The 27,500-nt window shown below is 43.7% G+C and overlaps 2 protein-coding genes and 1 long non-coding RNA gene across 14 annotated transcripts in view; 2 read left to right on the top strand and 1 right to left on the bottom strand.

Moving 5' to 3' along the window:
* vps13c (vacuolar protein sorting 13 homolog C) overlaps positions 1-16,934 on the bottom strand; it is a 73,379-nt gene extending 56,445 nt beyond the window's left edge. For 2 of the 6 annotated variants that reach the window (XM_077023892.1, XM_077023895.1), the window contains exons 1-11: positions 16,721-16,934; positions 15,611-15,654; positions 15,297-15,339; positions 13,522-13,617; positions 11,271-11,372; positions 10,867-10,929; positions 10,470-10,538; positions 10,045-10,154; positions 9,426-9,485; positions 9,278-9,337; positions 8,972-9,052 (exon numbers count right to left, since the gene is read on the bottom strand). In XM_077023892.1, coding sequence (XP_076880007.1) covers positions 8,972-9,052; positions 9,278-9,337; positions 9,426-9,485; positions 10,045-10,154; positions 10,470-10,538; positions 10,867-10,929; positions 11,271-11,372; positions 13,522-13,617; positions 15,297-15,339; positions 15,611-15,654; positions 16,721-16,820 — 828 coding nt within the window. In that variant the 5' untranslated portion in view covers positions 16,821-16,934. Of the gene's footprint in view, positions 1-8,971; positions 9,053-9,277; positions 9,338-9,425; positions 9,486-10,044; positions 10,155-10,469; positions 10,539-10,866; positions 10,930-11,270; positions 11,373-12,674; positions 12,708-13,521; positions 13,618-15,296; positions 15,340-15,610; positions 15,655-16,720 lie in introns of all 6 variants that reach the window. The other 4 variants (XM_077023894.1, XM_077023896.1, XM_077023891.1 and 1 more) reach the window with 3 other exon arrangements.
* On the top strand, positions 346-5,600 carry LOC143528256 (uncharacterized). The gene is made up of 2 exons (XR_013134421.1): positions 346-2,450; positions 2,998-5,600. It is a non-coding gene; the product is annotated as an uncharacterized LOC143528256 (long non-coding RNA).
* A 2,665-nt stretch (positions 16,935-19,599) lies between the features above and the next one.
* Positions 19,600-27,500, top strand: part of LOC143528250 (talin-2-like) — a 51,738-nt gene continuing 43,837 nt past the window's right edge. The window contains exons 1-2 of one of the 7 annotated variants that reach the window (XM_077023889.1): positions 23,218-23,336; positions 23,507-23,598. Coding sequence is in view for 2 of the 7 variants with exons in the window: in XM_077023885.1 (XP_076880000.1) it covers positions 22,029-22,065 (37 nt within the window). In the remaining 5 variants the exon portion in view is untranslated. Of the gene's footprint in view, positions 19,734-21,749; positions 22,066-23,193; positions 23,337-23,506; positions 23,599-25,427; positions 25,468-25,553; positions 25,804-27,500 lie in introns of those variants that run through there. The other 6 variants (XM_077023888.1, XM_077023885.1, XM_077023886.1 and 3 more) reach the window with 6 other exon arrangements.

The following is a 27,500-nucleotide window of genomic DNA, read 5'->3' as shown; positions in this document are numbered from 1 at the left end:
TATAATGGCACTTTGTTAGTCGCTCTAATAAATAGAGCGACTAACAAAGTGCCATTATAATGACTAATACCATTAGTGTTATCTATGGTGTTGTTATGGCTAAATGCCATAAATTTAAAAGGTACTCTCTGTGGTAACTATGTATTTAGGGAGTATTCTGGGCCAGTGTTTATTTAGGGAGAACTTTAGGGCAGTAAGTATTGTGAGAGAAATTATTGATTATCGACTAATCATCATTGATTAGATCATGTTTAGTTATCATAAGAGATCATTATGAACTTTATGATTTAGTATTTGTCCATTCTGACTAAGCAGAAGGACTACAATAATGAAGTAGTTTGATTCAGTGTAACCATGTTTAGTTCATATTATGCATGTGTGCTATACGTGACCCAGGTCAGGGAGAGTGCTGAGGGTAAGAGTACTCTGTTAACTGGTAGTCACTAGACTACTAGTCTTGGGTCATTTAGCTTTCTCCGTGTTCAACTGATACATCAGTTGCTTCCGCTAACTCTAGGGAAGTCCATATTAGGAGATACACACATGTGAGACAAAGTAGCCTGCTGGACGCTTATGTTTTGGAACATGCTGTGCTAAAGATAACCTGCTGTTAGAACTGCTGAATTGTGTTTAAGATTGTATATAAGCAGGGGGAGTGCCCCCCTGCCGGCAGAGTTGTCATGCTTGAATGAGACTCTCATGTCTGTGTCTGTCTTGTGTCTGTCTTGTATCTGTCTTTGTCCTATTTATATATATTTATATTTTTGTAATAAATTAATCATTTAACCACGTCTGAGTCCTCATCCATTTCCAGAAAATTTCCATGACAATTTGGCGTCACAAACAGGATTTCCACGACAATTTGGCGTCACAAACAGGGGTCGGCGAGAGGCACCCCGGAAAGGCGGTGACTGATCTTTGAGGACGCTCCCCGGGGGATGAGATCCCTGGCTGGGCTGGGCAAAGTGGGAACCCCACGAGCAAAGGGAAAGTACCTATCCAGGGAGTGATGTCACCGCCAGTCTCCGGTGGTGTTCTCCGCCCGATCAAACGAAAACCGCAGTAAGTGGGAATTTTCAGTTTAATTTCTTAGTGTCACGTATGGCCTCGCCCCCTCGCTTGGCTGTCACTCCGGGTTCCCTTGTATCTGTGTCCCGTGCCTGTTATCCCGCCCCGCTCATTTGTCTTCGTGATTCCTTGTTTATTAACACGCCCCTTGTAATTACCGTCACCTGCTCCTCGTTAAATGTCAATGTATTTAAGTCCCGTCATTCCCCAGTCGAGTCATCCGTGGTTTTGTTCATGCAGTTTGTCTGATCCTGTTTGCCGTGAGTTCTGCCGTGTTGTTTGCGTTTTGGTTTACCCGTCCTCCGTGCGTTTTGCCTGCCCTTCCGTTGTTTGACTGCCTCGTTGTTTCCCTTGTCTGTGATCATGCCTGTTTACGTTTCATGTCTGGATAGCCTGCACGTTATGACCCCTACCTGTTTCATCGACCCTGGTTTTGGTATTCCCTGTATTAAATCTCGCTCATCTCAGCATTTGTGTCCGTCTCCTCGCTCCGTGGCGCAAGCTGCGTTACACTTAGTTTAAGTGTTAAATATCCGCCAGTGTCCGCCCGCCGGATGATCTCTGTTATACGATAGGGATATAGTGAGATATCGCCTACAGAAAGTCTATACGGTGGGGACACTGCGGTATTGCCCAGGCGGGATAGGACTTAGCCTAGAGCCCGTCAGTCTGGCCAGGGGTCCAGCTGGGAAGAAGCGCACTGATTAGATGTAATACGGTGTCGGCTAGCTCCGGAGCGGCAGAGATATCCCCCGGGGGGGGGGGGGGGGGACGACGACACTGTTTGCTTCGTTGGTACGAGGAGCGGATCTAAATTTTGAGGACCTTTTCTGACGTGTTTAATTAATTTGGGATTATTTTTTTTGGACCCCTCACAAAAAAAAAAAAGTGTGAAGGGTCATCTCTGGGATTGTCTAGAATTATGGGTAAACATCATTTGGGTAAAATTGGTAAAATACATAGTAAGAGTAAAGCATCGGAGGCTCATAGTTTCATAATAATAATAATAACTATAAGTGTGATTTACCAAATGACCAGAGATTATTTAGAAGATGTAACTCAACATGTGGGTTTTTGGGCTAAGCATTATGGGTTTGGTTCAAAGGGAACACTGAGTGTAGACTATCCGCACTAGTTGAGAGTTCAAACAGAGTCCAAGGGCGCAGATAGAAAAACACGAAAGTATTTTGTTAAACATAAAGCAGATATGGAAGAAAAAGCAAAATGTTGGCTTGAAGACGCCGAGAAAAGGCAAGCACGACAGGTAGGGAGTAAAAAGTGTACTAACAAAAGTCTCTCAGTGTGTTGTAGCCGATCCAGACCTCGACGCTGCCCCGACGAGATCTGCGCCAGCCATCCCGGCTCAGCAGCCGCACGCTCAGGTGCAACCACAGCCGCTACCCCTGCCTCCCCACCTCCACCACCTCTTCACCCACAGCCGCTACCCCTGCCTCCCCACCTCCACCACCTCTTCACCCACAGCCGCTACCCCTGCCTCCCCCACCTCCACCTCCAGTTCACCCACAGCCGCTACCCCTGCCTCCCGCACCTCCACCACCAGTTCACCCACAGCCGCTACCCCTGCCTCCCCACCTCCACCACCTCTTCACCCACAGCCGCTACCCCTGCCTCCCCCACCTCCACCTCCAGTTCACCCACAGCCGCTACCCCTGCCTCCATCACCACCAGTTCACCCACAGCCGCTACCCCTGCCTCCCCCACCTCCACCACCAGTTCACCCACAGCCGCTACCCCTGCCTCCCGCACCTCCAGTTCACCCACAGCCGCTACCCCTGCCTCCCCCACCTCCACCACCAGCTCTGGCGCCACCACGGCAGCAAACTCTGTCTGCCACACCTGCACTGTGAGCTCCAGCGCCATCAGTTCCAGTATCACAACCACAACCTCTGCCTCCCTCACTCCCACCAGCCCAACAGCTGTCGCTGCACCCAGGGCCACTAGTCCCGTATGATGACGCCCGCCAGGCGATGGGATGCGCCAGCCGGACGATGGGAAGCGCCACCTCCCCAACTGCACACCCAGCCACTATCAACATGTCCAAAATAGCTGCATGTAAACAAGAAGACGGAGAACCTGTCAGCGACTTCCTCATGAGACTGACCAGAGTTCACAACGACCACAGCGGTCTTGTAGCACCAGCACAACGAGCGGAGGCCGGCGGAGGCCAGCCCATGGGAAGCCCACCTGAGAAACAGCTTCCTGGTAAGCATGAGAAAAGACATCAGTGACCTCATCAGAGCCCAGTGCATCGGGTACAACAACGCCACCCTGAAAACCATAGAAGATCATGCCAAGCATCACGAGGCACAGCTGGCATGGAGAGTGAACAAGAAAATCCAGAAGCAAGCTGAGACCAAGGTGCAGAGAACGCGGGAGGGGCCACGTCAGAGGCTGAGGAAGAAGACGAGGTGGATGGGGATGAGAGAATTACCCCAAAGGAGAGGTGGTGAATGTTACAACTGTGGAAAACTAGGACACTTTGCAAGAGATTGTCCTGAAAATGAAGAAAATGCTGAGTAGAGAACCAGAAATTCCAGAGATTGACGGGCAGCGGAGAGGTTGGACGGTACAGGACCACTGGAAGACGACAAAAGGAAAGTAACTGGTTTAAATTATCATTTAATTTATCAATGCTTGCAGAAGATTAGTGAAGGGCCACAGGGCCTGCCTAAAATAAAAGCGATTGTAAATGGTTTTGGTTTAAAAAAAAAAAAAAAGTTTTTGGTTTATAGTGGTGCCACCCATTCAAAGAAAAAAAAGAAAAAAAGAGCCTCTCCGATGTAAATGAAATAATACATTTGAACATGAATTTTTAATTTTAACTGCTAAATGTATGTTATGGGTTGTGACTTAATGTGTAAATTGGGCCTGAGTAGCAGGCCTGAGGGGTTGTTTATGGAGTGGGAGTTAGCTGTGTTGGGGTTCAGTTATCAGCAGGAGTTCCACTGTATGTTTATGAGCTGCAGAGTGCAGGAGGAGAGTGTTGGGAGCACTTCATGTGTGAAGTGTGTAGTTTGTTGCCAGGTGATTTGATGTTGAGACCGTAGGGGTCACTGCACTGCACGCTGCATGTGAGTGAGGGCCCCGATAGAGGTTTTGAGGATAAATTTAAGGTTGGAAAACATGATTGCTTGGTTGTCACTGCTATTGTGTGGGATTGCGTGTGGGCTGCGGCAATGGTGCAAACCACATTAGAACAGGAAGACCTGTTCTAATTTCCTCGATCTAAACCACACCTGTCACTAGCAAACATGTGCGAGGAGCCACAATGGCAGGACGTCGGTGAATGGATGACAGAGATGTCTGACATTACCGATTGGGAGAGAGTTCCTGGCAGGAACACCATGTTTATCCCTAGCAGGAGGGCGTGGATGTAGCCGGCGCCGTGCTGGCTCCCCTGCAGGCGGGGAGTGGAATTGATTAACCCCCTTGATATTTTTTTTTTAGCCGCCTCCCTTACCCTCTCAGAAAAAAAAAATGAGAGCAAGAGGAACTCAGAACTGTTCCTGCAGCATTATGGGCACCAGGTAAGAGCGATGTTGGGGCTCATACGGGGGGTGTGAGCCCATACACATCGCCCCCAAAATCTGACTATAGGCCAAAACAACATCAATACCCTTTGAAGCCTGAGGTGCTCAAAGGAAATTAGGCCAGTTTTTCCAATCACTTAGGCAAGCTGGAGTGATCGTACCATGCCCTAACTCAGCCGTGCGCACTCCAATTTTTCCAGTTAAGAAACCAGGGCGGGAAGAATGGCGATTTGTGCAGGATTTGCTGGCTGTCAATGCAGCAGTACACGTTAGAGCCCCAAAAGTGCCAAATCCTCACAATATTCTTTCCCAGATTCCCCCAGATAGCCAGTGGTTCAGTGTAGTGGTCCTAGCAAATGCATTTTCACCCACCATTTACAATGCAGCGCTGCGAGACAGTCTGGCCTCTCTGAAACTTCCAGAGGGCATTGCACTGTTGCACTACGTAGATGTTCTGATACTCTGTGTAAACACATAAGAAGTATGCAAAGAGAGCCATAGTGGCATTGCTACATCACCTAGCAAGGGAAGGCCACAAGGTCCCTAAGCAAAATTGCAATATTGCTGACAAAAAGTGCACTTCCTGGGTCATGACCTAGTATGTATTGAAATTCTAACACAACAAACAGAGATAAAAGTAACATTTGTTAAAGAGAATAAGCCCGTTTAAACAAATTAGTCTTAAGAACAGTTTTGAATTCTGAAATAAAAGTTCAGAATTGATGTGTGTGTTCAGTGTTCGTATGTGTATGGGGAGTGTTGACGTTAAAGGACCAGTGTTTTGACTCAAGCCCACAGTGACAGACAGAGGCCAGTAGCCTACTTCTCAGGAAAACTAGACCACGGGGCAGCCGGGGTGCGGGCACTGGTAGCATTCAGAGATATAGTGGGGTACGCTCAACTCGCCCTTTGGGTCAAACATGCTGTTTCTCGAATTTTAAAGGACCAGAAAAAAAAAAAGCACATTTATCCACACAGAGGTTTTGGAAACAATATCACTCCCGCCACATTATTCTGCCCAAGCAGCTGAGCTCACCATTCCTTACCAGCTCAAGGTCAAAGATAAAGCACCAACTAATCTCACAACTGCAATCATCAAATGTGCCGCACACACCAGAACAGGCGACACAGTAGCAAAAGGCAATGCCTTCACAGACTCCACAGCCCAACACACAGTTTTGCAGGCTCCAAACACACAAATGATGCTAACGGATCACAGTAACAGAGAAGACACACGCTTAACAACCAGAGCAATACAAACACAAGCCACAATGAAAGACAAACAGAGATGGGCAAAAGGGGGGGTGCAAAACAATGGGGGGAGTCTGGACACACACACGGAGACAAGTAAGACGTGTGTCCCTACAGCCTACATGAGAGGACTGATTGAAATTGCTCATGGTAGGAGTCACAATGAGCAAATAACCACACTCACCCAAAAAATTTTGTTCACATTGTCTGGTATCCCACCACAGGGGTATAACAGACCTAAGCATGCACCCGCCGGACACCTGCTGCCGACCGAACCCTTTCAACACTGGCAAATAGATCTTGTTGAACTAACACCTGCTGAAATACTGGCTTGTGTGTATGTATGTCTAGCAAATGGATGGAGGCCTTCCCCACCACAAAGCAGAATTCAGATACGGTGGCAAAGATGCTACTAAGGGAAATAATCCCACGATGGGGGTTACCCAGGAGGGTGTCGAGTAAAAACGGCACTCCCTTCGTACACGAAGGGCTACAGGAGCTAAATTAACTAAATTTTAAAGGAAATTAACTCAGGAAACAGGATTGAAATGTCTGCCTCTGGTTTTGTGGCAGAGCAGCACTCTGTCCCAAGCTTGCACAGGCTTATCAGCCTTTGAGATTGTGTTTGGAAGGCCTCCAAACATGGGAGTAGTGCCGCCGGAATGACACACACACACACACACACACACACACACACACACACACACACACACACACACACACACACACACACACACACACACACACACACACACACACACACCCACACCCACACCCACACACACTTGTTGAGCCATTAATTTGTTATCCTGCACAAGTTTGTCTCTATTTTGTCTGAGCAGGTCAAAGCTGTCAGAGGTGTCAGAGAATCCACTGCACGAGTTCCAGCCGGGAGACTGGGTGCTGATCAGAGATCCACGTGCTGCTAACAACCAACACAGCTGTAAAGACCAGCGGCCGAGCCACGTGGACACACCACACCCACTGCAAAAGAGCTCCAGAGCAGCCGCCAGAATCAATGTTATGCTGTTGTTTTTTACATGATGCTTTTCTCAACAGGAGGGGCAACTGTCATCTCCCCCACACCGGAGGAGAGGTGTGAGGGAAAGAAAGCATGTGTAATGTCCATCAACCATCAAACCAACCCAGCCCTGTCTGGTTTGCCATCCTTTCCACATGCCGTGAACACCAACACCAATCACTTATGAAATGGCTACAATGTTAATTAACAGACCCATATGCGAGATTGATAGGTTAACAGGTCAATTCTACAACATGTCTCACGCCATCATTCACAGTGGTAAGGTTCCTGATTGAGTAGGTGATGATGTTGCAAGTATGGATCATAGGAAATAAATGACTGCGACTCAAATGACGAGGTGTCACGAGTCGGCATTCGCAACATGACATTTGACACCACCCCTGTTGAGGGAAAGTGGTGTCTATGCTCAGAGGGGGCCTTGAAGGCCATCTTTGGATAGAGCACATCAAGTGCCAGGTTGATCTGGTAGCAACAGCCAGAGATGGATCAACATGCACCATTAGACTAAATAACTCCTCTGCAAAATGGAGTTTCACCTCCTGTCATGGCATCGTGAACCCAGTAACAGATGGAGCGACGATGTGGGCATGCAGAGAGAAAACCTACTCTGCTCTACCTGAGAGATCATACATCAGTGTTCCTCGGAGGATGAACTGCAACAACAATGAATAAGATCAATGGACTTGCATGGCAAGTTCTGACTTTGGCTTCTCGTACTGAGACTGCCCTGGACCTATTAAACAAAGAAGTGAAAGAAATTAGACAAGTATAGGTCCAGAATAGACTAGCTTTAGACCTCCTCCTCATAAAAGAAGGAGATGTGTGTAAGAAAATCAATGTTTCATGTTGTTTCAGCATTCCAGATTACTATGACAATATTACTGATTTAATTGATCACATGAAGGCCGGGGTTCAAGAACCTGGTTTGGGTGGATCACTTCATGGCTAGGCCCATGGGGACATTGGATGCTGACTATGATTTTACCAACTGTAATAATCATTTAGCTGTTGTTGTGTTTGCTGCCTTGTATTTTGTCTTGCTGTTCGTCGTGGCTTACTGGCCTTATGCATCAGCATTTTCAGATAGCCTTGCACGACGACTTAAAGGAGCCTGAGATAGCAGACTCCTTGGGACGTCTGTTTAAGGAAGACGTCTGGGACGACCTGGCGCCTGGCTGGGTTGTGCCCGATGGCCCTGAGCAGCTTAACTGACTCTAGAGCCTGACTTAAGTTGACGATTTATGATAGACTTAATGATTTATTCTCTCCTTTTTAATGATTACACAGAATCAAAGGGGGGAAGTGTGAGAGAAATTATTGATTATCGACTAATCATCAATGATTAGATCATGTTTAGTTATCATAAGAGATCATTATGAAGTTTATGATTTAGTATTTGTCCATTCTGACTAAGCAGAAGGACTACAATAATGAAGTAGTGTGATTCAGTGTAACCATGTTTAGTTCATATTATGCATGTGTGCTATACGTGACCCAGGTCAGGGAGAGTGCTGAGGGTAAGAGTACTCTGTTAACTGGTAGTCACTAGACTACTAGTCTTGGGTCATTTAGCTTTCTCCGTGTTCAACTGATACATCAGTTGCTTCCGCTAACTCTAGGGAAGTCCATATTAGGAGATACACACATGTGAGACAAAGTAGCCTGCTGGACGCTTATGTTTTGGAACATGCTGTGCTAACGATAACCTGCTGTTAGAACTGCTGAATTGTGTTTAAGATTGTATATAAGCAGGGGGAGCGCCCCCCTGCCGGCAGAGTTGTCATGCTTGAATGAGACTCTCATGTCTGTGTCTGTCTTGTGTCCGTCTTGTATCTGTCTTTGTCCTATTTATATATATTTATATTTTTGTAATAAATTAATCATTTAACCACGTCTGAGTCCTCATCCATTTCCAGAAAATTTCCACGACAGTATTTAAGGAGTATTCTGGGAAACGGTAGGTTCCAGCGGACAGTATTGTCAGGAGAAGACCATCTGGGCTCCTGCTATAGACCTGCTTTGTTTTGACGTTTCCTTGTCTGCAATAGGAGATAATTACCATGATTTCACCCCAGGAACATCTGTAGAACACTGGGCTGTGAACATTCCAGTAGGCACACAGACACTCTAAACACCCGAGCTGAACACACACACACACACACACACACACAAAACATGGAAAATCAAAAAGGCAGAATTACAATTAACAATTAAGCAATGCTCCACCAAACAGGGTTAGAGTTATAAATAAAAATCAATGATCAGCACCAATTAGCTTAATGGACATATGTCACACTAATATACAGTTAAATTATTCTTTGTCATATGAGCATTTTCTTTCTGTAACTGACAATCACTTTTTTACCTTGTAGATGATTTTGGCGGTTTCATTTAGAACACAGGTCCTCCAGTTCTCATCAGTTGTCTACAAAAAGGAAAATTGTGGCATATAATATGTAGTATTTAACATGTAGATAATTTTATGTCAGATGATAATTCTATAGGTTTGATACCTGCAGACTGAGTTCTGACAGAGTCACACCCATGGAGAGAGGCCTTTCTGGATCCGTTACCTGGTGTTTTTGGGACACTACATATTAGATTCACTTACTTAACAATAACAATAATAACATCATAGCACCAGCATGAACAGAAATAACACTATTTTGTTAATTAACATTAACACAATAATTGTAATAATAATAATAATAAAAATAACATGGTGCCAGTATAAAGACAAACTTTTCCTTGTTCCTCAGACACACACGTGCACACACAGGCACACACACACACGTGCACACACAGGCACACACACACACAGGCACACACACACAGGCACACAGGCACACAGGCACACAGGCACACAGGCACACACACAGGCACACACACAGGCACACACACAGACACACACACACACGCACACACACACAGGCACACACACACAGGCACACACACACAGGCACACACACACAGGCACACACACAGGCACACACACAGACAGACACACACAGACACAGGCACACACACACACACACACACACACACACACACACACACACACACACACACACACACACACACACACACAGGCACAGGCACAGGCACACACACACAGGCACACACACTACTTACATCATCCTCATATCTGATGTGGATGCTGGTGATCTTGACCTGCAGGTTTTTGATGACTTGTGTCGCCAGTTTCTCAGCAAATGTGTCTTTCTTTTCTTCCTGAGGCTTCTCTACAACAAGAATTTACTCAGTTAACAACTGCTATATAAAACCTCCTCTCAGTCAAACCTCAGGTCCTTCAGGCGTACAATAAAAAGCACTGTTCATGCTAGAGAGAACAATATCAGAAGTTGTTTGGCTATTTTTTGTGCTACAGCAGTGGAAGTAGTATATCAGCAGACACCCGCAGACAGTCAGACACAAGCAGACACCCACAGACACCCACAGACACCCGCAGACACCCGCAGACACCCACAGACACCCACAGACACCCGCAGACACCCGCAGACACCCGCAGACACCCGCAGACACCCGCAGACACCAACCTGGTTTTCGTTCAGGCTTTTTACTCCCAAACCATTTCTTTTGCTTTTTATGTTTTTTATGTCCTTTATCTTACAAAGTGCAGCATAAGGAGAGACAGAGAAGAGTCAATAAAGCACAAACTCCCCAACACAGACACCCCGACACAGCATGTGTTAACATAAATACATAGACAGCACTATGCACACAGCTGCATACACATACAGACATGCAGTGGTGCACATACACACACACACAAACAGATGTGCAGTGGTGCACACACACACACACACCCGCACATTCGGATGTGCAGTGGTTAGAAAGTACAAAACAGAAATTTCACACAATTTAAACATTTTGGTGACTTTTGGGGTCGTGTGACTCTAGTTCAGGTTTGTGTCAATGTGGCAGTATACATACCACGTATGGCCTCCTTATACACATAACTCTCCAGATTAAACACAAACTCTCCCACCTGAGAGTCTGGAGCAACGGGCAGGCAGCACAAGGCAAATACACACAGGAGTTAGCAGGATGGGGGGGGGGGGGGGGGGGGGGGGGGGGGGATTATGGGTGGATGAATAGGAGATTAACTGGACTTCATGGGCACTAACAGAGTTAGTACTAACTGTACTAGCCAGTATAACACCCTCTAGATCTCATAACTGTCGATTTAAAAGGTTTCTCAAGGCAACCCAACTCCAGCTTCTCTTTTATCTCGATTGTGACTTTTTTAAGAGAGCACATATTGTGCTGTGTAGTGTTCCTGAGAGGTGTAGTTTATCTCTGAGGGGCGGAGCCTACCTATGAGGGGCGGGGCTTACCTCTGCGTGCAGCCAGTAGGAGAGCCTCTTCAATGCGCTGCAACTCCTTCCGTTTGGCCTCTTGCAGATTCCGCTCTTCTTTTGCTGAATCATACTTAATTGCTACACACACACACACACACACACACACACACACACACACACACACACACACACACACACACACAGGCTCTATACATGCTCTTTCTGTACGCAACATGACTGCTCATAGCATTACACAAACAGGACTTGTAACCTAGCAACTGCTTCTCCCTTACAACCATAACAGGCCGTGTCAGCAGACAGCAACCAGTCCCAAACTCCTAAAGGTCCAGAGGACTCTTACTCTGTCTGTCTTCTCCGTCACCTTGACTGAGGGATACAAGAACACTTTTTTCTGTTTCTATATTTCACTGACAACACTTACATTATTTATTGTTTGGCCTATCCACATAATATTGATTATCAGATTAAATATATCAGATTAAAGTAATATACAAGTGTGTGATGGACATGGCCCCCTTACCTGACCATATTATTATAAATATCATAATATAAGTAAATAGAAATACATCCAAAATATTAAATGGTTAGTAACTAAAATGCTCAGGCTCTTTCAAGTAATTAATTCCCCCACCAAATACACAAAATCCAAAAGTATGAGAGAGTGTCATGAAATATTTGATAATGATAAAGTTTAATAATATCTGATAGTTTGACTTCGTTAATAGTCAGTATTTCCACAGACAAACATATGTCACCTTCTAATCTCACAGTTAAAAACAGTGCCTCAGGGAAATGTCTGACTATACATACATTTCAGTTGCAAACGTGAGAAAATTAAGATACATTAACAGTTAGAATAACCGCCAGAAGATTTTAAAAAGACAAAATCTTGACCAGAGTAAACAAATCAGTTTTGGAACATTTAAAAGCAGAAAAGCAGAAAAGAGAAACGCTGTTGAATGTCCCATACTGTGCTAATCAAAACCAAGAGTAGTGGGGTCTTGGAAGTCTGATTGGTCCTGCATAATCATGAGTAGTGGGGTTTTGGAAGTCTGATTGGTCCTGCATAATCATGAGCAGTGAGGTTTTGGACGGCTGATTGGTCCTGCATAATCATGAGCAATGAGGTTTTGGAAGTCTGATTGGTCCTGCATAATCATGAGCAGTGAGGTTTTGGAAGTCTGATTGGTCCTGCATAATCATGAGCAGTGAGGTCTTGGAAGTCTGATTGGTCCAGGCATAATCATGAGCAGTGAGGTTTTGGAAGTCTGATTGGTCCTGCATAATCATGAGCAGTGAGGTTTTGGAAGTCTGATTGGTCCTGCATAATCATGAGCAGTGAGGTTTTGGAAGTCTGATTGGTCAACCTGCGGCGACCCACCCGACACCATCATGCCTACTTTGCTGTGTATGTCTTACCATCATAGGGTGCAGCAAAGAAATTAGAATCAGCTGAAACACGTACAAACAGTATTACTGAACACCTTGCTTTCATTGTTCAGACTGGGTGGTCTATTTATGAAAACATTTTGAAGATAAAACATAATGCTTAATTATTTATTTTGGTCAATATTTACAAAAATGAGAGCCTGAAATATTGCCCCAACACACGCCAGTATCAGTTAGTTGTTTTCAGCCAGCCGTGCTCAGCTGAAACTATTCCACACGTTTTACAACCTACCATAACTTTGACCCACCGCAATATACCACACACAAAGTGATGTCAATGCCCTGTTCACACAATGTGAATTTCAGAATGTGTGGACATATGAACCAACATACTCAAAGTGAAGAAATTAAAATAAAGTGAAACAATGGAAAAACATTATTAAAAATTCAAAAACAAAATTCTAGAACTTCACTAAACAACACATTACTAAATGTGCACATTTTTGCAGCTTACATATTCCTCAAGTAAATATTTGCAAACATGGCATATAGCTGAAGTTTGAGAACTTTATGACTGTGATGACTGTGGGCTCCCATTATAAACACTTGAGCTTTCCCTGATCCCTTTATCATTTTAAGTTGGTACTTAGTGACAAACAGCAGAACCCTTGGATTGGCAAATAATTAACAATTAATAATATATTACAGTGTTAATAATATACTGCAGTGTTAATAGTATATTACAGTGTTACCCAGGAACAGTTTATTGACAAGTCAAAAGTCAAATTCAGGATTTAACAGTGAAAATGTTTTATTTTATAGCAATAATTGACTGCAGTCATAAGAAGACGTAAAGAGAGAGAGATTAAATACTCACTAGCTCCAGGGACTATCAGCAGATACAGACCATCTAAGGTGGCAACCACTGCCTCACTATACAGATTCTTCCATGGGATCTTTAAGGTTAATTTGCCTACAAGAAATGGAGCAATATTATAAGACATACAGAAATATGTTTCATTAATATATAAAGTATAACGTATAAATGTTTTTATAGACTTAAAGAAGAAAATTATATTATTATTGTTTTAATAATACCTCTGGGGTAATAACAAGTGGGGTAATAACATCAGCAGTACCAGCTACTCCTCACAGCTCACACGGTAGAATATGTGCTGATGCCAAAATCATGGATTTGTTTCCCAGGAAACACACACTGTACAATATTTTGACTAATCTGAATTTGAAGAGCAATTTGAAGCACTTTGAAAATCCCAAAACACATTTGCAGCAGGATATTGTAGTGAGCTGATCGTTAAATGTAACTGAATGGTGACTTTAGCACCATAGGTGTGTGGTTCTGACCCGGTCAAGGGAGGAGCGCTTTATAGCTGCAGAACCAAGACTTTCAAGAACCATCACTAAACACCATCACTCAACACCATCACAACTCCAATATTCTATGACACAGGTTTAAAACCAATGATGGATTCAAGTGGATTTGTCTAAAGTCCAAATATTTTTATAAATGAATGTAAATTAGTACAAATAAAAAAATATTCTATTCTACCCGCACTCTATTCTTAAATTCTGTTAGTGCATAATTATACGTTTATGCACATTATGTTAAGTTTTTGTTACTGGTCTACCCAATCACATATGCCACCTTGCTATACTTTACAAGATTATACTGTATTTACTTTTGTATTATATTGTACTATATAGTATAGTAAATAGTATATTGGTTATAGTCTTTTACTTAATTTACCTAATTAGTCTTATAGTTTATACAGTTCATGTTTTTTGTGCAGATTATTCAGCGTTCAGTGTTTACCGCTGCACCTGGATAGGAGGGAAGTGCAGTTTCAGTCCTCTGAATGTTCTGTTCATACTGCAGTGTTGAAAATAAAAACTTGACTTGACTGATCATATACAGTAAAAGCTCATTTAAATAGCTGTTTTAAATTTTTCCACTTTTGAGCAATTATTAGTCTGTAGCCAACAGAAATATCAACCAAAATAGAGGTCTAACGTCATCTCAGCACAGGGATATGGGTGTATTCTCCTCTCAATCAGCATAAAAAGGTGTGTGTGTGTGTGTGTATATATATACTACAGATCTTTAGTGATCACTTGTGTGTGTGTGTGTGTGTGTGTGTACCACATCCCTCTAGTGATCACTAGGGGCTGTGGTACACACACATGCACACTGGTGATCACTAGGGGGCTGTGGTACACACACACACACACACACACACACACACACACACACTAGTGCTCACTAGGGGGGCTGTGGTACACACACACACACACACACACACACACACACGTGCGCTCACTAGGGGGCTGTGGTACACACACATGCACACTAGTGATCACTAGTGTGAGTGTGTGCATCACAGCCCCCTAATGATCACTAGGTGTGTGTGTGTGTGTGTGTGTGTGTGTGTGTGTGTGTGTGTGTGTGTTCTCACTGCACAGATGGGTAAATGTGGAGGACTAATTCTGATGGGGTGAAAATCACAATAGGCAATATGGCCAATTATTTGTGCGATGATGGTTCATACGTCTTGTGATGGTTTTTGGTTCTTTGCTCAGATCATCCTATGTATTGAATGCAACCATACAATTAAAACCAAACCTGGTTCTTACCAACTTGGCCAGCCTTCACTTTAAATGGCACATTCAGTTCACTCTGAAAGAGGGATGAAATTCTGCTTAACACGTGAATGTTTATGGTAAGAAAATACCATAAACTTTTCCCAGTAGGTTAGATAACAAATGAATTAACTTGAGAACAAAACATCGTCCACTGGAACAGATTTAACAGCCACATTAAGCACAAACCCACCAACCCAAGAACTACAGTTCCCTTTTTAAAACACAACTGCCTAATAATATAGCAGTATGATGAACTAACTCAACATCTGCCATTACATTAATTCTGAAAGTGTTCAGTGTCCTACCAGAGCGTTCTCCTTCACCCTCAGCTTCTCCAGGACCACATTACCTAGAACAGCATTCAAATGAGTCATTCAAACCCCCCAAAAAGAGATAGAAATTACATCAATGACAGAGTAATGATTAAGGCCTCAAACAAATAGAATTTATTCTGGAGTTTCATTACTGATTGTGTGCTCAAAAAGGACAATGTAGTTAAATACACCTCACTAGAACGACAAAGTAGTGAAAGGAGTGGCAGAGTGGATATTTAGTGCTCCCTGTGCTACGAGAACATGAGAATGTCGTTGAGTTAGAACTGGACAAACCTAGTTGAGAAATAATTTAAAGCATGATCTGGGGGAGTGTCATTTCCTGATTTCTGGTGCCATGCTAAAAAAAACTAAGATTAACAGAGGCAATGCAAATATTTGGTTAAAGCCACACGGAGCAGGATGACGAGGCAACACGCTAATACACATCTGACAGAATGAAAGAACAGGTCGTTTAACACATGAGCCCTTTGCATGCTGCCTGCAGTAATCTTGTAGGGTGAGAAACTCCTTTACTTCCTCCTGCTGTTTTCTGCAGGACATTTTTACTGTGCAGAAAGTGCAGTTCTACAGATAAGTGGAATTTACTGAATGCCTCATCATAATTCAAAACATCCAGGCAATGTGGAGAAACGTAAGTGTACATAAAGCATGACATGCAACACACATTAGGCCAAGAACCAAACAGCTGTCACAGAAACTGTCAACTGCACTTACACTGACATATGACGCAGGCAACAGTCATTACAGGACTGTCCTTTCACTTTAAGGTTTTAAGGGTCCCTTCGTACAGAATCAACCATTTATTACAATCATTACATGACTGTCCTTTCTCTTAGAGCGTTTAAGGGTTCCTTCGTAGGGAATCAACAATTTCACTAATGCGCAGAGCTGTATCGGACCACACGCCAGCCACATGACCGAGCCTCCCTGCCAGGGCCCAACGGTGCCATCATCTCTCCGCTGGTACTGAAACTGTCACACTGTGAAACTGTATCGCTCTCAGATCTCCACATCGACACATGATCCGTTTCATTTTACAAACGTGTTCCGCGACATGCAGCACACACGCTCCCTGCTTACCTCCCCAAATGCCAATCTTCAGCTGCGACTTGTCCAGGTTTTCCACATAGTTTCCGATATATCTGTTTAAGAGATCGCTGACCAAAGACTCGAACACCATACTTAAAGAAGAGACAGCAGCCCTGTTACAGGGCACACGCCACAAATGCCCCACACGTCCCCTTTATCACACCGAGGTCCCTCCCTACAATAACAGTGGCGAATGAGATCGAACATCTCGGCGATCCACTCATCTGCCTAGGAAAGGGTTTCTTTATCATAGGCAGACCACATAATCGACACAAGAAGGCGTTGTCTGTCAGTGGAGATAATGGAGTTGTCTGTCATTGGAGTTTTCTGTGTTTCTTTATATTTTATTAAATATTGGCGGTAAATAAAGCTACTCCAGAGTGTAATTAATATGAATGACACTAGTTTGAGCTTTTCTTTAGCAGTCTTTTAAGATACACTAACTAGCTAAATAGCAAGATAGATAGGCTCCATGGAGGAGAAATATTACAATGGCCTTTCATAAAATACATGAAATTATCTTTCGTACAGAGCAACAATACATATACTGCTCAAAAAATAAAGGGAACACTAAAATAACACATCCTAGATCTCATTTAATAAAATATTCCAATTGACAATCTTTATTTAATAAATAGTGGAATGCATTGGGAACAGAACATTACAATTATCAATGTAAATCAATATTATTATGCCATGGAGGTCTGGATTTAGAATCATACTCAAAATGGAAATTAAAGTGGAAGTTAAAGTGGAAGTCAAAAGACAGGCTGATTCAACTTCAGTGGGAATTCCTCAAGACAAGTTAAAATGAGGCTCAGTAGTGTGTGTGGCCTCCACGTGCCTGTAGGACCTCCCTACAACACCTGGGCACGCTCCTGATGAGGTGGTGGATGTTCTCCTGAGGAATCTCCTCCCAGACCTGGATTAAAGCGTCAGTCAACTCCTGGACAGTCTGTGGTGCATCGTGCGGATGATGTCCCAGATGTGCTTGATTGGATTCAGGTCTGGGGAACGGGCAGGCCAGTCCATAGCATCAATGCCTTCATCGTGCAGGAACTGCTGACAAACTTCAGCCACATAACCCAGGGCCCACTGCACCCGCATATGGTCTCACAATGGGTCTGAGGATCTCATCCCGGTACCTAATGGCAGTCAGGGTACCTCTGGCTAGCACATGGAGGTCTGTGCGGCCCTCCAAAGAAATGCCTCCCCACACCATTACTGACCCACTGCCAAACCGGTCATGCTGAAGGATGTTGCAGGCAGCAGTTTGAGCAGAAACATGGGTATTAGTGGCCTGCTGGAGGTCATTTTTCAGGGCTCTGGCAGTGCTCCTCCTCTTCCTCCTTGCACAAAGGAGGAGTTAGTGGTCCTGCTGCTGGGTTGTTGCCCTCCTACGGCCCCCTCCATGTCTCCTGGTGTACTGGCCTGTCTCCTGGCATCTGCTCCATGCTCTGGACACCTCTGACAGACACAGCAAACCTTCTTGCCACAGCTCGCATTGATGTGCCATCCTAGATGAGCTGCACTACCTGAGCACCCCCCCCCACCCCCCACCCCCGGTCCAAGGTGTCCTGGTTTTCCCAAATGAAGATGGTCACCCTATCTAATGGAACAGGTTAGCATCCGGTGGTTAAATGTTTCTGACTTTTAATAACTGTGTTTACACCTGTTCGTTCTGTACAAGGCTCTTAAGCTCTTGATCAGAGTTCTAGTTCTAGTTATAGTGAGAACTAAGGATTTAGAGCAAGCATGTCCAAAGTCCAAATACAACTCGCGTTAAAATTTCCACTGGCCCGCAGTAAAATCCGCCATAAAATCAGTAACATGCGGCCCGCCAGCACCCGCTATTTTCTAAATACAATTCCCGCTATTTTAAATTTCACCAGAAGATGGCGGTAGACCTGTTACACACGAGTAGACCTCGCCACATCTCATCCCCCAACCCCGTCCCATGCAAACAAAAAGCAGCCCCTCATTGCATGTATTTCATGTAATTTTATGTTTTACATTTTTGTATTCTTATACCATATAGGTGACATCAAGACTAGCTCATAGGGGTGGCAGAGGCAAGAGGAGGCTGTATGTGCTCAGGTTGTTTTGAATGTGTAGAGTAAATTTTTTGCAGTTTTTTCCAGTCAAATAGTTGTCTGTCTTTTCTGAATTTCAATCAGATTTGAGTTGTTTTTACAGTGCAAACAATACAGTCAAACAATATTATTGTACAAATTTGATTCCAGTCCAATTTCTAGCTATCAGTCTCCCACATACAAATTTAAGTGCACTTTGTCAGCAGTACATACTTATTATAAACCTATATTTTATTTTGGATATTTATGTAGACCTATGATGAACTTTACAGAGGAAAATAGATGGTCACTTTGCATGGCTCTGCACAAGTACATAAATGAGTGATTGAGTTCACACTGTAAACCACAGAGGGCAGCATTTAGCCATTTACATTTTTCAACCAAACTATTAATCCTGGACGTGTTCCACGAAGAATGACACAGCAGGGTCAGCGGATGTTGACTACCAAAATGCTCTGTTCACTCCCCATATATGGGATCTAGCTAGCCTCAAACCAAATCAAATTCCTGTACATGATCCTGGTGAATTAAATGGTTTCTAATTCTCATTCTGTTATGACATGCTGAATCAAACTTAGACTGACATATTTTTATCTATACTCACAGATATGTTCAAAATCAATTACCTGAATAACAGCTGTTTAAGAACTATTAGAGTGATATAATCTTGAGTAGGCTACATGCTGTATCTGAGCTACGTTCCCTGTAGCTACAACTACATTGCCCGGCATTCCCCAGGCTTGTGACGCACTTCCGTTTATCCCAATCGAGAAATCGGATATTTTCACTTCTCGAAGCGACTCGGTATATTCCGGACGTAGACGAGGGAATTACTGTAGCGCGCGGAGAGAAGCGCAGTTTATTGCGCATTGAGCTGCGGGCTCGCAATGAAACTGTGGTGACGGTTACAGGTGAGAGTTGAGGGGGTTTTACCACGTCACGTTTGATCATTTTTAGCATTAAAAATAATCATAATATTTTTAACTACTTTGATATGGTGCATCATAGAAAAGTAATCAGGTGCAGAAAATTGTGGATTATGGTATTGAAAATTAACGTTGCATCTGGTTGATCGATAGTTTGTTAAAGTGAATTTTAGCTCGTTGTTGGTCACTCTGTCCGACTAATAAACGGGCACATTTGACAGTTGCGTTTCCATCCGTGATACAGTGAGCAGTTTCGTTCAGCTTGTCAGTGTAATGTGGGCAGGACGCAGCGTTTGGTCATCTGCATCCACAGTGGAAGTGCATGACCTACACGGTGATGTGGGCTAACCTATCAGGGCGCCTGGGACAGAGGGCTTTTATTTATTCTCTATCTATTATTTAGACTATGTGATGGAAAATGGTTAATAAAAATAGCGGGTCGGAGTCTGGACTTTGTTTCATAGGAAAGCTGAGTGTTACTCGTCGTTAAAGTCTAACATTAAAGTTAATCTGTTTCTCTAATTTTGAGTCATTGACAAATCAAATAAGCCGGTATATATATGAACTGTTTGGCCAAATTTATTGACAAGATATTAGATGTGGTTCAAAGGAAACTTGATGTTTTAAAAAGACATCCTAAGTGCCATAGCCTTGCCAGGAAGCATAAAACGTAAACATTTGATAAAGATCAAAGATTTGTTTGTGTAATGTTAAACGTTTGTATGATGTTATAAGTTTGTCACATTCCCTGTAGCAGGTGTACACGCACGCGCTGGGCACGTGGAGTAAACGCACGTGATTCCTGCTAGTGACTCTTAATGCGCACAGACGCGCGTGCCCGAGGTATGTGTTCAGTTCTGGGATGAGCGCTTGCGATGCAGTTAGTCATGGTTGTAGAGGACCGGTAAGCAGGGGTGGTCATGTACATTCGTTTCCTCGGTCGTATGACATCATAACCGTACATTTACACTGCGGTTATGCGGTTACGCGGTTTCCGCTGTTCATCTCTGTCGTTTCTCAGGCGGCGGCGGTGCGTGGAGGATTGTGAGAGCGAGGAGAGCGTTGAAAAGTTAAACGACTGAACTGGACCACAGCCAGTCAGCACTGGCTTCTCAATAATCTCTTGCTTGGCAGCGCACTCGTTCCCATAATCCCCCTTGCACAACCGCAGTGTCTCCGTAGAAATCAATAAAAAATCGCCTCTCTTCGATGCAATTGTACAGTGTACCTGCACCGTTATATTTTCTTTGCGGATCATTATAAATGCATTGTATTGCTCAAACACACAAGGCATCACAACTGCAAATATGTTTTTGCAATACTTAATGGACATTGCCATTATACACTTCTTAGAGAACAGAGGTGCCTGCCATTTTTACCACTGCTATATGTAATGGCATTTGAACATATGAACATATTTGAACACATACTTTTACATATCTCCAGAGTAACTTACAGACATGATTTTAATCGTGTAACAACGGCAGGCGAATGTGGTGTTGGAGTTTTGTCCCCCACTGGAGGGCCAGTGTTCTTTCCCACTACATTATAACATCACATTTGTGTGGATTGTGTCTCAGGGACATGGGAGTCTGTATCTGAATACTCAGGAGGCCACTGTGAAGCTGCTGTATATCCACCATGCACCCATCTGCTGGGTTGAATGTGTTCACTGGTCCACTCTTCTGAGACTGGCGTTAATCTCGTGGTAATAGGCTGTCTTGGAGGAGCTTTTTCATGGCCTTTGGTTACAGAAAGATGTTATGAGGACAATGATGTAAGGTCTATCTCTAACGCTGCCATATTTCACATCTGCTTGGGTCAAACATGTAGTGGCTCTTAACAGAGGGGTTGAAGTGTCCGACAACTCTCATTTACAAATTAGAGTGGGTGCATTGTGTGAATGCTTTCGTGTGTGTTTGTGTCTGCGTGCATGTGTGTGTATGTGGCTCTATGTGCATTTGTGCTTTTATGTGTGTGAGCAGGGGCGTCGCCTGGGGTGGGCTTCCGGGGCTTCAGCCCCGAATGATTATCCCGTAGCCCCGAACCTTTTCGCTCAGCTGTATTATTAATGAGGAGGCCAGTGCTGCTGTGAGAATAGGAAATCTCTTAACGCCAATCACAGTGCCGCTTCAAGGATAAAGTTCCGCCTTTCAGGAGAAACAGCCAATCAGCTTGCTGGTTTTGCGGGCGCGGAGGAGAGCCCACCCCCACCCCCGTGGGGGAGCGCACATGCGCTCTAGCCATTTTTGGCAGCAGGTTGCAGGTAGCTGAGGGTGAATGAAAATGGATATACGGCGTTTTTTCAAGGAGAAAGGTAACGGTAGTGAACTATGTAAACTGTGATGACATTGTGGAGAAAGGTAACGGTAGTGAACTATGTAAGCTGTGATGACATTGTGGAGAAAGGTAACTATGTAAACTGTGATGACATTTTGGAGAAAGGTAACGGTAGTGAACTATGTAAACTGTGATGACATTGTTTGTGGAGCTATCTGATAGCTGGTTAAAAACACACGTCTCCGAATCAAAACACAGATCAAACCCACTGTGTGCTTAATAAAATGCAGCTTGTCACTAGTCAGCTTCGGAATTAGTTAGCTAACCTAGTTAGTTAACCGACATAGATAGTTAACCTAGGTAGCTTAGGTAGTGAAGGTTTGTGGAAAAAAAAACTTATATAGCTAGTTATGTTATAGCTAGTTATAGTTATAGTTAGTATGTTCAACGTGCCCTGATGTACCTGATAAGCTAATAACTATTTCATTTTCAAATTGTGTTTAATAATTTAGGATTGTAGGACTGTAAGCTATAATGAATGAAATTCAATTTAGCTAACTAGTTAGCTAGAAGGTAGACGTTGTGGATAGCCAGAATTTAGTACAATACTTTATGATGGTAGTTTAAAGCAGTTTCTTAACCCTGGTCACTGCCCTAAAATTGTGTGTTTTCCACTGGAGCCAGCTGATCAGCTAATAAACAATCCTTTATTGAGTTTACACAGCACAGCATATCACAAAAAATAATTTACTTTTAATAGTTGAGGGTTAGGGTTTGTTAGAGTTTGTTCAAATCTCAAGTATTGTGGTGTAATTTATTTCCTAATACCACAGACAAGAAAGGGAGTACAGAAGAGGGAGAAAAGCAAAGTGACTTAGAACAACCTGAGGAATTTGAAGTGTTAGAGAGGACTAGAGAGGAGAACAGACAACAGGAGAGGAGAACAGACAACAGGAGAGGAGAACAGACAACAGGAGAGGAGAACAGACAACAGGAGAGGAGAACAGACAACAGGAGAGCAGACAACAGGAGAGGAGACAACAGGAGAGGAGAACAGACAACAGGAGAGGAGACAACAGGAGAGGAGAACAGACAACAGGAGAGGAGACAACAGGAGAGGAGAACAGACAACAGGAGAGGAGAACAGACAACAGGAGAGCAGACAACAGGAGAGGAGAACAGACAACAGGAGAGGAGAACAGACAACAGGAGAGCAGACAACAGGAGAGGAGAACAGACAACAAGAGAGGAAAGAGGAGAGAACTGGAGAGGAGAGGAGATGGGAGATGGGAGAAGACAATACAAGTGGTATGGAAAACAATGTCTAATAAACACATTATTAATAAAATACACATGTTTTTAGTATGAAGACTAGCAAAATAATGCCAGATGTAGTTTGTTTTAGCACAGTCTTTTGTATTTAAAATATTGTTTCCAGCTTTATTTTAAGCATACTTTCTTGAATTACTATTTAACAGGGTAGAAGAGAGGGTGGAGAGAGAGGAAATATGAAATGTGGAGAGACCTGAAATGAACTGATCAGGACTGGACTGATCTAAAGAAAGAACAGGTTAGGAGAAGAAAGACTGTGCAAAAACATACAGGATAGATAATAAGTAATTCTTAAAGAGTATTAATTGTGTAGACCCCTTAGCACTAATAATTATTAATGTTTCTTTCAATAATTTGTTTGTGTGTCATAAAAGGTAAAAGAACAATTTAGAAACATGTGAATTGTTTACATTATTACACAGTTGCATGAAATCCATTGTTGACATACTGATTTGCATACTTTATTGAGGAATGGATTTACTAATGGAATATACCTGGTCCATGTCCTTTAGTACAAGCTCACTATCTTTAGGTCACCAACAGTCATTCTGCAGATTTTGTGCACCCTTTGTTAAAAAAAAAAACTCCATATTATAGTGTTAAACATTATATATCAGGGTACGCATTGTAATATATATATATTACTATATATATATATATATATATATATATATATATATATATATATATATATATATATATATATATATATATATATATATATAAAATTGGGCTGAGCCCCGGATCTTTACATACCCAGGCAACGCCCCTGTGTGTGAGTGTGTACAGGCATTTAAATCAACGAGGAAAAAAAATTCAGGATCTGGACAAGAATTCTGCCTTAACTGTAATAATGTATTTCTAAAATTCTGTGCTGTCAAAACAGGTCTTGGTCAAATTCTTGAGTTGACGAGACGTGATCTGGCTTTTGAGTCCGAGTCCTCATTGGGTCTTTGGTACATCTGCTTATGTCAAATACACATACTGTCCAAAAGCTGTTTTTTGTAGTAGTTTGTGTTGCTTCTTACACAAAGTTGTCATGAGGAAAGCAGTGTCTTCTGATTCACTAGGATGAGGGTTATGGTTAGGTTATGGTTAGGTTATGGTTAGGACTAACCATACGTTGGTCCTTGGTTAAAACCAATTTAAAAGTTATTAATTAGATTATTATTAGATTAGTATTATATTTTGTGATTATCATATAGTGGAGAGACAATTTTAAACAGTATAAATGTGTTTATGCTATGAATAAATAAAACACTTAGTGTTTCTGTGGTTAGTTTGTTAATGGATATTTTAGTGGTAATATTAGTAGCTAATAGTACATAAAGAACATGTGTGATCCCTTCCTGTTTTTAAGGAAATTCAACACATAATAGGAACTTAATGTTCTTTCACTAAATGTCCGTATCATCCTAAGTCTCTGTCCTCTGTTATTTTAATACCCACGTTTAACACTTTGCTTTCAGTCATAGCCCCTCCCCTGCTAGTTATAATTAGCAGAAGTGTTTCACAGTGTACTAGTGTCACAGCCTTAGCTGGAGAGAGGACTGTCCATGCTTTATAAAGGACCCCCCCCTCCACCCCCGGACTCAGAGAGGAGAAGACAGCTGGAGTCTGATTCTGAATCACACCTTCTTTCTCACTCATTGGCCTGAGAGGACACGGTTCCCAGGGTCACACATGTCTGCACCACTGTGCTGTGTAAATGGTGCAGTCTGATATGACATAGTGGATATCTGTGCACCAGAGTGCTCGATCAACCTGTGCAGCACTGGAGTGTGGCAGACATTGACAACCCGATGCTCTAAATAAACCTCAGTAAATGTAAATAAATTAATAAATATTATTCAGGATTAAGTGCTTCCTAAACTATATTTTGCCCAGATTGATCCCTGATTCTGACATCAGTGGTTTAACACCAGCAAGTGATGTGAGACATTAATCACACAGTAGAAAAAGAGCATCTTCAATTCAACTGGTTCAATTTACCCAGCAAACCCCTGACTGTGACTCAGCATATTATCTGGTGTGGTACACAGGGACGCCAGGCTGATGCCCAGTGGTTTGACTCAACCCTCAGGATTTGCCCCTGCCCTCCACTGTGGTAAGAGGATCCGGGAACGGTGCTATAGAGGGAAACACTTCTGGGCTTGGCACAGCTGTTACATGTAGCAGTGTCCTACTCTTCATGTGAGAGAGACCTGAAGCAATCTGATAGCCAGCCCCAGTGTGAGACATAGCCTGCTCACTCCCAGTGTGAGACATACCCTGCTCACTCCCAGTGTGAGACATAGCCTGCTCACTCCCAGTGTGAGACATACCCTGCTCACCCCCAGTGTGAGACATGAGTAGACTGTGACTGGACAGATGAGACTGTCATGCCTGAACTAGTGGGACTTCTATCTACAAAGAGGACCAGAATTTGATGAGTTTGTCACAGGTATGGGCTGCACCACCATGTAGGTGTTTTCTTATCAGTCAGTGTCTGTGTGTAGGTATTGTTTTGGCTATGAAGCTCACTGCTGTACTGCATGTGCTGAGTACAGTAGTTTTGGACAGATCCCCTGCACTACAGTGGAGTGGGAGAAAAGTGCCCATGGCAGGTTATTCTGGGTTTTCCCATTAAAGCTGTCTGGTGTGAGTGAGTGGTGTGTGTGCATGAGTGGTGTGTGTGTGAGTGATGTTCGTGAGTGGTGTCACACAACATAATGAGACACAGCAAAGGGAGACATTGAGTCAATAACACAACATATTGAGTGAGACAATAACAACAGAGCTTCCATTGCTATCAATAACGTCAGTGACTACACCACTATCGATAATGTCAGTGACTACACCACTATCAATAACGTCAGTGACTACACCACTATCAATAACGTCAGTGACTACACCACTATCAATAACGTCAGTGACTACACCACTACCGATAACGTCAGCGGCTACACCACTACCGATAACGTCAGTGGCTACACCACTACCGATAACGTCAGCGGCTACACCACTACCGATAACGTCAGTGGCTACACCACTACAGATAACGTCAGTGACTACAGCACTACAGATAACGTCAGCGGCTACAGCACTACTGATAACGTCAGTGACTACACCACTACCGATAACGTCAGTGGCTACACGTTGATGTTGGAGCACAGTACGCTCTCCACCACACATCTATAGAAAGGGAGGAGAACTGAGCTCCCGAGTCCAGCTCGTCTCAGCCGCCCGATGAAATAAAGCCGCTGAAGAGCTTTCCTGACCAGACTGGAGGTGTTGTTGCTCCAGCTGAGGTTGTCGCCCAGGTGCACACCCAAGTACCTGTAGCTGGAAACCACTTCCACAGCAGATCCTCCGACTTGCAGAGGGGGGTGGGTCTGTTCACCCCTTCTGAAGTCCACAATCATCTCCTTTGTCTTCTTCACGTTGATGCAGAGGTTGTTCTTTCTGCACCAGCCCTCCAGGTGTTCCACCTCCTGCCTGTAGCCGGACTCATCATTGTTTGTGATGCGTCCGACCACTGCTGTGTCATCTGCAAACTAAACAAAATGACAGCCAGGATGAATGACTGAGCAGTCATGTGTGAGCAACGTCAACAGGAGGGGGCTCAACACTCAGGCCTGAGGGGAGCTTGTGCTGAGGGTGATGGTGGAGGAGGAGATGTTGTGGATCCTCACCGACTGTGGCCTGTTGGTCAGGAAGTCCAGGACCCAGTTGCAGAGTGAAGGGCTCAGTCCAAGTGTGAAGAGCTTGTTGACCAGGGTCTGGGGAATCATGGTGTTGAAGGCGGATGTGAAGTCCACAAAGAGCAAACGGACGTAGGAATCCTTCTGCTCCAGGTGGGTGAGGGTGGTGTGGACCACAGAGGAGATGGTGTCCTCTGTGGATCGGTTTATTCTGTAGATGTACTGGTGTGGGTCCCCAGTGACGTCAATGGTGGCTTTGATGTGGGTCATAACCAGTCTCTCGAAGCATTTGGTGACTATCGGCGTGAGGGCTACAGGCCGATCAGTTGTTCAGACCTGTCGCTGTGGAGCTCTTGGGGACTGGGATGATGGTGGCAGTCTTCAGACAGACAGATTCGCGCTTTATGACACGGCGCGTTATCCTGCCGGAAGTACACTGTGGTCATAAAGTGATGGA

The sequence above is a fragment of the Brachyhypopomus gauderio genome, chromosome 12 (genome assembly GCF_052324685.1).
Source record: "Brachyhypopomus gauderio isolate BG-103 chromosome 12, BGAUD_0.2, whole genome shotgun sequence".
NCBI lineage: Eukaryota > Metazoa > Chordata > Actinopteri > Gymnotiformes > Hypopomidae > Brachyhypopomus > Brachyhypopomus gauderio.
The sequence above is the reverse complement of the archived record's forward strand: the minus strand, read 5'-3'. Positions and strand labels throughout refer to the sequence as shown.